Consider the following 12556-nt stretch of genomic DNA (forward strand, 5'->3'; position numbering starts at 1 on the left):
TTTCCTTGTAGGCTAAGTTCTCAAGTCCTTTGATCATCTTTGGTGCTCCTTTGGACCCTCTCTGGTCTGTCTGCATCTTTCTTGGTTTTGTTGTTGTTCCCCTCTAAGTATACCTAGAATCTTAATGTTGAATTTAATGTAGGAGTGGCAAAGTTTTACTGTAGTTGAACTACGGTGTTAAATTAATTCCTATACAATATTCACAAGTTAATAGTACTTGAGAACAGGACAACTCTGTAGATCAGCTAAAAGCAAGAAAGGAAAATTAGTTGAAATTAAAAAGGTGATAGAAGTACAGTTTCTCAGTTTTGGTGCATGCACATACACACGTGCTAAAAGGATTTAGTTGCTCAGGCAATACTAATGAGGGAATTAGTGTGAATGAAGCCCTCAGGAAGACACTAAGTAATTATGCCGTGTTTCATAAATGAACAGGGTGTAATTCTTTCCCTCAGACTGGAAACCTAAACTGGAACAACTGTGATCTGGAGGTGCTCTGATGAAGCAGTATAAGTTATATCAAAGCAGATAAGCAATGATAGATAGAGGACTTCAAAGAGAAACTTAGGCAGACTTATAGGAAAAAGGCTTTTATTTTGTAGGTTTTAGTAAATGCTGAAAAACAGAACTGCTGTTTTATTTGATGCTGAGTTTCATTATTTCTGCTTGCTTTAAGTTGAGTGTGATTGGATCAGCATGTCCTGAACAGGCACTCTTTTCAGTAAGGCACTACAGACTGGTCCTGCTCTGGAATGTATGTTCTGTGAGTCAGCAGTAACAATATCTTAACTTCCCATGGAGTTTTTGCCCCAACACTAGGAGGAGGAAAAAGAAAGGCAGCAGCAGGAGCTGCACTGGACTTGTAGCACCTCAGCAGCATGCTCGGGTGGCTGGAACCATAGAGTGCAGCAGTGCGGGCTCAGTCTTTGTGGCCCTCTGGATGAACTACAGCTGTAGCATTTTGGGGGTGGTTACTGGGAGAAGGTAGAGGGATGCAGTGGCTTTCAGAGGTCTTGTCTTTCTCTGGTAGATATGTGTCTGACCAAAAAAGTGGTGGGTTGTGGGGTGGGGAGGTTGTTATACATAGGGGAGAAATGCAGTAAAATATAGCAAGGGTTGAAATTTGTTATTTTATCTGATACTAGCAAATGTAAATTTGGCACCCCTTCAGATACTGAAATTCTATATGTTAACTTGAACTAATTAGGATTTTACAAATTGGTGCTGTGTTCCCTAGCTAGCAGAGAAAGCAGTAAGCAGTCTGTAGAAAGTCTCTATGTGCCAGTGAAGTCAGTATGTAACAGTTTGATACTTAATTTGCTGAGTTCATGTTGAGGTCATTGGTGCTGTGCTGACACTGAAGAATTGTTCTGATATAATCTTATAACCAAAATTAAAAGGACGCTTATTTGATCAGGAAGACTATATTCCTGTACTTGACTAACGGCTTAACAAAGTATGCGATTTAATAGTGACTTTTTTGTAATACTTATGAGGTAGATGAGAGATCTTTGTTTTGGTGGTGTGCCTTCCATTCCCTGATTTCATAGCTAGCATAATTCTGTGCTGGAAGCTGTCACTCAAACATCTGACTTCTAAATGTTATGCAGAGCGATGCTAGAAGGGACAGCATTCTGTAGGGGCTGGAGACCACTGAGCAGGCAGTTCTCATGAAATCTCTTAGCTTGGTGCTCTGATAGCAGTTTACTCTGTGCTGCAGGAGTCCAGTTTTGTCCAAGTTCTGACTGATCCCATCAGTTGGCTTTTGCAGTAGCTGATGTCTGAAGTTTCTTATCTAGATTCCCACACCCCCTGGCTCAAGTTTTTTGATTCAGTTCACTTACGCTAACCAATTGCAAACTTGCTAAACCTTGTCTCCCTGGTTTTCTGGAAAATATTTTGGGCTCATTATATGTAAGTCTGGATACTCTTTCCAACTTATTTTGCTCACTTCTACTCAGTTTTGGCTGGATATGTGTAACTGACTGTCAAGTGAAGTTGGTGTATTTTAAAGCTTCTGATCAACTGGTTTTATTTTAAACAGATTTTAGTTTGATTTGTCTTCAGGGACCTTTCTAAGTATCCAGATGTTGTAATTTTTCTTCAGTTTCAGCAGATGATTCAGCTTTGACTCTTTCCATGGAAATATTCCCATTCCTAACACAGTGATACTCCTTTTTCTGACTGTTGTATTTTAATAGATGGTTTCCTTATGATGTGATAGTATGGGTACGTGCTATGTATCTTTACTGTCCAAGTAAAGCAAGACTACTTTATTTAAAATTTACTCTGCTTTCAGCTTTATTTGTTTCAGCTGATGACTGTCACTTACCTTCCAAGAGAAACTGAGTTGGATGTTTGAATGAACTAATTTATTTAAATTAACGAATTGGCAAGCATATCTCATCTATAGAGCTGATCACACTGAAACCCATTTGTACCTAATAGGACTCAAACTGCCATTAGGGGTGCTGCAGTATTTGATAACTATCAAAAAGTGAAGCTTGTCACTGCTTTTACAGAGGATGTGAGGATTAGAGCCCTCTCCAGGAGGTTCAAGCACATCCCTCAGTGGAACATTTCTGTGCTCTGCCTGCTCATTTCTGCACTCTGCTCCTGCTTTTGTGTCTAGTTGTTACCTTGCTGCTCTCTGTCAGCTGTACTGGTGCGACCATTTTAATGCATTGACTCTCAAAGATCAGGTTTAAAATCACTTATCCCTTCCTCTTCCGTAGCACAGTTATTAAAATCAGATCAGTTCCCTAGTGCTGTTCATCACATGTTAAAATAATTGCCCCTTCCAGTCTTACTGTGCTGACGCTGCTGCTGCTATTGCAGAGAAGTTTGACTTCCCATATCTTAATTTTATTAGATACCTATATTAAATACATGAATGCTTTTCTGTATCTTGGCCCTGTTGCTTACTGCCATGAATAGACTCACTGAGGTGGTGGTACAGTATGTTTTTCTATTAAAAGTTTTTGGATACTGGGACCCTATGAAATTGTCTTTCTTGGAATTTTTTCTGTCTGCTCATTCCAAAAAGTTTTATAAAGTAGACTTGACAAAAAATAACTTAAGTTCAGACTTCTTACTTTCCTTTTATTTTTAGGTGTTGACTTTACCCTTGACAAGAGTAAGAACTAAGAAACTTTATTTTAAAGCCATATTCAGCAGCACAGCCTTTGATCTAGAGGCAGATATCGCCTGACATCAAAAGTACCCTTGATCTCAGCAGGACTGAAATACTGAAATGCCAGGAAGCCCACAGTAGCAGTATTAAATACACACAAATGTATTGTGGGAAGATTAGAGCAAGTGTGTCAGTTACGTATCAGTGCAGTACGAATGTTCAAAGGAACTAGGCTGGCACTTCTAACTTTAAAATAAATTTGGTATGATTAAGTAAATATTAATATAAATCTGACCTATTATCTCCTTGCAATAATTCAGTTGTACTCAAGCCTAAAGTTACTGCCTAGTTATTATATTATGAACATGAAGACTGGAGAAAGCAGGAAGTGGAAAGGATCTTCCTTAGAACAGTTGCATAAGGATAAAGAATTTGACAGAGTTGTGTAACTGGGCACATAAAATTTGTTTGCAGTGTCATAGTTTGCAGAGAAACAGATCTGGTCGCTGTTTTCAGGTTTTGCTTTCAGCTACCTGCGTTCTAGGAAGTATACGGCTTAAATACTGAGCAGTGGTGGCTGGTGGCAGTCCCTCTGTAAGTCAGCTCTTCCTCCCTCAGCCCTTCATTGTTCCCATATTAAGTTCTTCCCTCTGGTTTCTTATGGTTGAGTTGGCAGCTTTTTGTTTCTGACTCATGATTGTTTTCTGTTTAAGCTGGATCAGCTGCACTGCCTGCCCCTGCTGCTGAATGTGCTTCTTAAGGAATGCTGAAGCCCAGTCAAAGGCCATTATCAACTGATGGCTGCAAGAAGCCAAAGATTTTAGATACAGATTTCTGGCTACCTAAATTCATGCATTTTTCCATGTGGCAGGAGCAGAAGAGTAAATTAATTCTGATTGTTTGAGATAGAAAATACTAAAGAGCTTTTCCCACAAATACTGAATGCTTTAAATGTGTAATAATTACCTCACATTTCTGGTTAAACTTCCGACTTCAAAAATCCAGCTGTTAACATCTCAGAATGTTTAACAGTTTTATAACGGCCATATCATAAATGAAAATATTTTTTAAATAACAGAAGCTGCATTGGTTTTGTCTGCTCCCTAATTTGATATTTCAATTGGTTGGATAATATGCTGTGTTGGATTTGTTATGACTTAGTTTTCACTGTGAAAGGTTAGCATGACACAAAATGCTGCCTGACCTAACCTTCAGATTGTATTTTATTTTTGCTTTGACAGTTAATCTGAAGTGCTATAAAGTCATCAACTTTGTATTTGAATAAAGCAAAAAATACTATATGCTTTAACAGTGCCATAATAGAGGTACTTTGAATTCAGCCTTTCAAGAATGGGAGTACATGAATGGTTTTAAATTTTTGTGCTTAGAAAAATCAGGGAAGAGATGAAAATAGCTCAGAAGAGGTACTGAACTTGGCGATAGCCTTCAACAGTGTTTGACCACTAATGCCCACTGAGCCTTTCTTTATCTCCGGTGTTGCTTAGGTCTTGTTTTCTTTTCTGCAAAACATTCACGTATTTTTGCACCTTCACGTAACCAACACTTAGTGTGCCTCAGTTCTAAATGTGGAAGATAATGCACCTGCAAGTTACAGGCTTGGCATCAGTTAATAGTTAACTTAATCTCCTTTTTAAAGATTTTTTTTTTTAAAAACAATTTGGGGAGGAGACTAAAACTTCAAGAAGCTAGAAACCTGTAGCATTCCTTTAAGACAGAGAATATGGTGCTGCCAGGAGGCAATAAATGTTAATGAACTGGGAAAGTCAGCCTGCATCCAGAAGATGGATGTTGAACAAGATCCCTTGTTCACAAGAGTTATAGGAAAGTAGAGGTTGTTGCAGTTGCTGCTTATGTGATAACCAGTTAAAAAGGTGTAGTTTCCTATTTGTACTGTTTAAGTGTTCTGACTTGCTGTTACTGTTTTTGTGACTGATGTTTTGCCTACTGCTGTGGAGAACCTAAATTCGTGTTGCCATGTCTCAAGTTGTATGAGGTCAGATGAATTTGACACAGATTGTTTGGCTGTCAAAAGTGGTACTGCTGCCCTGCCTCCTGCATGCTGGCAGTAGGGTTTGTGCTATTGGGGATTTAGTGTTGCTGGAAGCAGGATTGACAGAAATTAGTTGACAATTGAGTGGCCAACCCAAGCACTAGTGTGACAGAAGAGCAGGGATGTGGAGTGTAGGAAGATGACAATCTGGTTTAATGCCACCATACAAGGGGCTTAGCTTCCATGAGTGCTCCCACAGCCTGAGTCTGGGCTGCCTTCTAAAGAATCCTTAGCAAGCACAGGACACACTTGCAGCTTTGGGTCTGTAAGATGTGGGAAAGAGGCTGAACAATTGTCTTCCTTTCTTCTTTTCTCTTCCTGTCAAGCTTGGTTAAAGAAGCAAGGGTTCTTATGGATGAGTGAGACAAGCATCTCTAGAACTTCCAGACAGAAGTATTATGCCTCTGAACTGTCCTCTACATGCCAGCAGATTCAAAAATATGGTTCCTGATTGCCAGCATGGTGTGTCCTAATGCAACAAGCTTAAGAAAACCTTGAATAGCTTCTAGACTCTCAGTGTCAAGATGAATTCTTACTACTCTTTTTTTTTTTCTTGGCTACACTGGCTTGCGTAAGTTTAGGGGAAAGGTGTCCACCACAGAATGAGTTAAATCAAGCTAACAATTTTGTAGTATAAACATTGCTTAATTCCACTTTTGCTAACTGTTGAAAGCAATTAATTTGTCTTCAGTAGGTCTGTCAACTGTCTTAAGATCCCAAGCTACTAGCTAGCATGCTAAATACGCACTCAAGCTATTTCTGTTTGGAAGGGCTGTGGAATGGTATTTGAGAGAGAACTGGGGAAGCAGAAAGGACTTATTTGTAGGCAGGATGTGTTGGTATCCAGCAGAAGGAGTGCATGGAATATCCTTGTTCATCCAAAATGTAATAATCATCTTTCATTTCTTTAGACTCCAAGTTGAATCTCTGAAAGATACTAATGACCACAGAAGCTTGTGGTAGAGCACTTTGGAACACTGCAAATAGATCTTAGAAAGGCTGGTTTTGCCTGAATGTTATAAAATAGTGCTCATGGGAGAAAAATCCTCTATTCTACTGTGAAGTACAATACCGTGGCTATTAGATGACTGCTTTTTTAGGTTTTTTTGGCCAAGTGGCTGATTGTAAAGCAAAAAAGCCTTCTGCCAAAGAAGAAAAGAAATTGGATTCCTTCCATAGCTAGATTTGGGTTGCCTCAATTTATTTAGATGTTCAGAAAACACTTTAATACCTGATGCTTACTTCAGAAGAAATACTTTTAATACCCCGCAGTTCTGACACATTGCTAAAATTACTTGAGAAAAGGATTGTTTCATTAGCTAGGCATCCTAAATGAGCTTTTCACCTGATGATGTCGTATTACTGGTAGTTGTGCAATAATAGGACTTGACAGAATAATTGAGACTGAGCTGATGCTCTGTTTCTCTAAATGAGTGTTGTTCAGGTCTTTGTAACAGCAAAGTGTTCTCTCTTTGCAGGAGGCAAGTATCCTTATTGTTTCAAAAATAAATGTCAGATGAAATACTATGAATGGCATTCACTTTGAGATGAGTCGCTTTGCTCTTACAGTTTGAGTTTCCTCGTGACTGAATTCAGTGAGTGGGTTTACATGCTGCCTTTGAAATGGAGCAGTCCTGACACGGCGTAATCTTTAGGCTTCAGGGGCTTGTGATCATCTGCTGAAGTCAGCTTGCACACAAACAGAGGGACTGCATGCAAAAAGCTGTGTTAGGATTTAGCAGGGCAAGACTTAGTGCAACACAACAGATGACCTTAAAGAACTGTTTCAAACAACTGTGTTTCTGATTCAGGGGATAAGAAACTCCTCTTTTAAGCATGCTGCAGCTAGTCCTGGTTAGCTTTCATTCACCATGCCGGGTTTGCTGCTAACTTAACGTTTTTCGTTTTTTTTGAGCCCCAAAAGGGAAGACTCGCATGACAAAGTTAAATACAATGTCAGCCATTAACTATGTAAGTAAAAATGTAAGGAAAATTGTAAGTAAAAATGGGTCCCAAAGTGGAGAGCTTTACTTGTATTTCTGACATATGCTGTAGTATTTTGAGCTTTTTTTAAGGTAGGTTGGTTTGTTAGTTTGTTGGGTTTTTTTAAACACTGTCTTTCAGATTCTTAACCAGAATTTTTTAATACCTCACAGTGAGGTTTATCCTTCAGGCTTCTGGGGAGTTCCCCCATCTAGAGGGGGCAGTTTCTCTAACCTGTACCAAAACCCAAGGAGTGTATTTCAGAGCAGTTCTCATCCTTTGCTCTCACCTGTACCAGTGATGATCGGGCTGATGTTCCAAGTGCCTTCAACCAATCTTTGCTGCATGTTCACTACTCGCTTTAGGCTAGTCCTCACCATGCAGGTTAGAGGTCAGTATGTATAATAAGGCATCTGTTCTTACTTGCAGTAGTAATAATAATATGTAACCTAATGGTAATAGGTAGCTCTGAGAAGTGCTGTGTTACTTCAGTAATGGTGAAGCACAAAACCGATGTGTTGAAACATGACTCAACACCCCTTTGTAAAACCAAATGGAGAGTCTAAAGGGATGAATAGCATAATGCTACCCGTAATGCATCGTTCAGACATGTGTATGCTTTTGCTAGACCTTCTGTCAGTGACTGCATTGATCTACAGCCTTCCTTTTCTGAGGTGTGTCAGGCATGTGAAAAACTAATCGTCCAAGTGCTTGTTGAGGAATGCTTAAGTAAGAGCTGGTGTAAAATTTATTACTGTTTGGGGGGACAGGCATTATTATCATAAATTCCTTTAGAATATAAATAAAAATTGGTTCTAAAACTATGTATACATTCAGACCTATTCCTGGAATTTGCTGCAAATATTTTCATTAAGTATCGACTGTATTTATTATATTCACTGGGGGTTTTGTGTACTTAAGTTTAGAAAATTTTAATGATGGAATATTGTTCTCATAATCAACGTGCTGGCTTCTTTATAGTATTAAGTAGAAATAGTGTCTTTAATAGAACAGGTAAATTTATAACCTGCCTATTGTTTGAACTGTGGCTTCCTAGTACCTTCATCTTTGCCTTACTGTTTAAGTTTCCCTTTTCAGTGACTTTGCTCCTAAGTAGTAGTTCCTTTGATGGATACCCTTCTACTTGAAGTAGCATGTTCACTTGTTACTACCTACTCCTTAGTAACTTATTCTTCACGTTATTAGTTGCAACGGAAATGGAGTCAACGCTTAAGTTCTGTACTCTGGCCTATGTAGAAAAGTAATATTTTCTTTTAATTCTATTAATTGCTGCTAGTGTGTCTTACATGTATGCAACCAGTTAAAAAAAGTAGCATCAGGAGTTCCTCTTTCATCTTTGTCTTGACAAATGTTAAGGTTACTGTGCTAAACGCTTTCTCAGCTTAGTCCGAGTGCTCAGTAATGAGGTACAGTTCTCTAAACAACTGTCAAAGTTTAGTTTTTAAATAGCCTTGAAACTGAGAGAAAAATGATGATGTATAAAAAGTAAAGTAATTGCAGTGTAAGCATGCTGCTCTGAGCTGTCTGAGGACCTTCCATGGGCATAAGCGCAGCTGTAATTTTGTGGCTATAGTGGGTTGAGACTGGAATGTGTAATTCCAGAATAGGGTTGTTTTTTTTCTTTAAATTGCTATCTTTATAGTACAAATAGAAATAGTATTCTGTGTATATGTAAACCAGATGTACAAATGAAATCAGCAAAGTGCTATTGGAGACTTCAAGTTATCAGCATTGTGGTACAGTCTGTCTTAACTCGGTAACCCCAAGTACCCATGTCTTCAGTCCTCCCACAGTATGTCTCCTCTCATTTTTTCCAAATCTGTTCCATCTCCTTTCAGGAGACTTAAATATCCTCTCTCTCTTCAGAAGACCTGTTCTCTGTGAAAGAGTAAATCCTAATGCAGTGAGTACAAAGAAACTGTAGCAGACTCACTGCAAATCAGAATACCTGCCTCTTGGATGCTTCACTTTCTGCTTCCCTATCAGAGGAGGTGCTCCCTGTCCTAGCACCCTCTGTGCCTTGCTTGATAAGGAAGTCAGAGTGGTGGCCTAGAGCAACCAACTGCTGCTTCCTGCCTTCTCTGTGAGTCAGAAAGTGATGCTTTGCTGCCCTCATCCTGTGCTGAGTAGCTGAGTATCAACAATATTTCATAGCTTTTGTTTCTGCTTCTCTGCATGGTCTGTCCACGTGCACAGTGATACAGATGAAAATCCCACCTCTGTAATGGTTTATAGGCTTTTGTTAAACTGCTGCAAACAATAGTGGCTCAAATTCCAATCTGCAACTTTAAAGTCACATAATGTATATTAACCTAAAGGAGGTTCTGGTAGGGCTGAACTAGCCTTCCAGTTGTTCATCCAGGCATGCCAGCAGACACCATGTTTCATGTGCCTTTAAAAGGTAAATTACTGTGTAGTTGGAATCCTAAAGTACAATTAAAATTATTATACTTTTTGTCAGAATTTAACCTTGTTTCCAACCTTGGTCTGTAGAGCACTTCTGTTTTTACTCTCACTGGGAGTCATACAACCCTTTGTATTGCAGATTTAGCCATATGTATTATTCCTTCAGGATCAAAGTGCCTCTGTAACATCATTGATTTTTGCTTTTGTTTCCTAGGCTGTGAAGATATTATTGCTGAGAGCATCTCACTAGACACCTTAATTGCCATTCTAAAGTGGAGCTCTCAGCCGTACGGTTCCAAGTGGGTACATCGTCAAGCGCTACATTTCCTCTGTGAGGAGTTTACGCAGGTCATGACTTCAGATGTCTTCTATGAACTCAGCAAGGACCACCTGCTCACAGCCATTCAGTCTGACTATTTACAGGTAACCTGCAGTGCAGAATACAGCTGGTCCTGCTTGAAGCGGGGTGTGTTATAGCATTACTAGAAGGGCTTGGGAATAGCTCATTTTAAGAGTGGGTTTGTATGCACACTAAATATTCCTTTTGTAATATGTAAAAAATGAAATTGAAGTAGTGATTAAGAAAGCTATTTTGTTCTTGGCCTGTAACACAACCCAAGCTGGTGGTATATGCTGTTGCTTAGAAGCCTAATAATAGTTTAGAAGTGGCTGCAAATTATCCTAAACGAAGCATTTCTGAGCCTAGCATTTGCCTTGCATGTTTAAGTGCTTTATAAAATTATATCATGGTAGTAGTTTTGCTGTGACAACATACATCCTAGTTGGGGGCAGGGGTAGCTAATAAACTAGTAATTGTTCAGAAGGCTTAATTTTAGGGGGAGACATAAAAATACCTTTTCTGACAAGTATTGCAGAATGTAGTTGTTTTTGTGACTCTTCTTCAGTGATTGTTTTGTTTTAGGGAGAGGAAACCGTAGTGACTAACAGAAAGCTTGTGGATTTTTGCTACCATTTCTCTTCAGGGGAGATATCTTTATAATGATGACCAGCCTTTTATAGCTTAAAGATGACTGGATTATTTTTTTAAAAGTGCATCTGTCCCAATCTTACCTTTTTATAGTATAAAGTGTTAGAGATAATTTAAAATATTTTTTTAAAAAAAGTTTTGTTTACTTTAAACATTTCAGGAATTACAGTGACAGTACTGTTGATCTTTCATGAGTGTGTATTATGACTAAATTTCCTACCCTAGTTGTTGAGAAATTACATAGATAAATTTAAATTTTTCAGTGCATTATTTTTTTCCTCTAAAAATGTTGAGTGGTTAGCCCACGTATATAGGTATGAACAAAGAAAAGTTGTTTTGCTTATAGTATTACTGAAAATCTTTCTCTTCACCTAGATTATAATTAGTTGGTTTGATTATTTTTGTAGCTTTCCAGGCTGTGCAGATGCTGAGTTTATAATGTTAAACAAGAGATCCGAACACCCAGTATTAGAACTGCCCCTTTTAATTAACTTTAATTTGGATTTAATACCTGTAAGTTTTCATCTAGACAAACTTTTTCCTTTTGTAGAAAAAAATTTTTTCCCCTTCCTCGGGATTCAATAAGTGATATGAATTGAGAAATCATGGTGTTGATATACCAGTAGGACTACATTAAAGATATTTGGAGGAAGTGGTATAGCAGATCATAAAGTACAAATACTTCCTTGGCTCTTAGTAGAGTTGTGTTTCTTTATAGCTGTAAACCTGTGTGTGCCTTTGTGTGTGTGTGACATTAAACTAAGCATATACAGATTGCTGACTTTCTCTTTCTACCAGGCAAGTGAACAAGATATTCTTAAATATCTGATTAAATGGGGAGAACACCAGTTGATTAAGAGAATAGCAGATCGAGGTGAGGATCCTTTAAACCACACAGTACTAAACAAATAAACCAAAATGTATGGAAGTTTGTTTTTTGTGGGTAATCTGTAACTTAAGGAAACTTAATCTAAATGCACTTGTGTGTTTTTGTCTTGTGTTTTTTGTTGGGTTTTTTTTTTGAAGTATTGTTCTCTAAAAAATAAGAATGCAGGCTTTCAGAGGGAGCTGGGTTTGTTTAGACTCAATAAGAAATGGCTTAGAGGGGAATTTATAGACTTTACTAAGATATCTAATGGCAGGAAGTAAGGAAACGGAGCCCCACTCTTCTCTTGGCACCCAGGACAGGATGAGAGACAATGAGGCATTAACTGGAATACAGGAAATTCTGTTTAAATGTAAGAAACTGTGAAGTTGGTCAGACACTGGAACAGGTTGCACAGAGTAGTCATGGGGCCTCCATCCTAGAAGGTGTTCAAAACCCAACTAGACGTAGTCATGGGCAACTTGCTCTACCCTGCCTGGGGAGGCGTGGGGAGAGGGTGGTGGTTGTGGCCAGACCAAACTGCTAGAGGTCCTTTCAACCTCTATGATTGTCTGATTTTTAAGGCTCATTTCCTGTTGTCTCGTAATTATTTCCCTTGTAACTAATTCATCAAATAAATACCCTGCAGTATCTTTCACTTTTCTGTGATCACGCAGGCTTCTCACAGTAGTCTTATTCTTAGTTTACTGTGTCAACCTTTCACTTCAGATTTAGTACACTTCTCCCACAGAAATCTGTGGTAGTGAGAAACAAGCCATCAAGTGGCATCAGTGTTTTTCCTAAAGTAGATGTAAATGCATTTTGTGGTTTTTTTTTAGCTCAGATGAATATTATTGTTACAGCAGTAACTTCAAGGGTAATCTCACATGTTGGATGTGGGAAGTAGGTTAAATATATATTTCCCAAATAACAAATGCAAGTAGCTTGTAGTTCATCCCCACCATGAAGTATCAATCGGGTAGTACCACGAGAGGAACAGAATGGAAAGAACCTGCCTGTGCAAAAACAGAGCGGTGCTGGTGTGGCTACTGTCTTTGGAGGGCTGGCCATGTTCTTGAAATCCACTGT

General features: G+C 38.7%; 1 protein-coding gene across 2 annotated transcripts in view; it reads left to right on the forward strand.

The window, feature by feature from the left end:
- BTBD7 (BTB domain containing 7) overlaps window positions 1-12556 on the forward strand; it is a 33702-nt gene that overhangs the window by 9706 nt on the left and 11440 nt on the right. For both annotated transcript variants that reach the window (XM_086462843.1, XM_086462844.1), the window contains exons 3-4: window positions 9829-10037; window positions 11401-11476. In XM_086462843.1, the coding sequence (XP_086318969.1) occupies window positions 9829-10037; window positions 11401-11476 (285 nt within the window). The remainder of the gene's footprint in view (window positions 1-9828; window positions 10038-11400; window positions 11477-12556) is intronic.

This window comes from Leptosomus discolor, chromosome 3 (assembly GCF_034619465.1).
Source record: "Leptosomus discolor isolate bLepDis1 chromosome 3, bLepDis1.hap2, whole genome shotgun sequence".
Classification (NCBI taxonomy): Eukaryota; Metazoa; Chordata; class Aves; order Leptosomiformes; family Leptosomidae; genus Leptosomus; species Leptosomus discolor.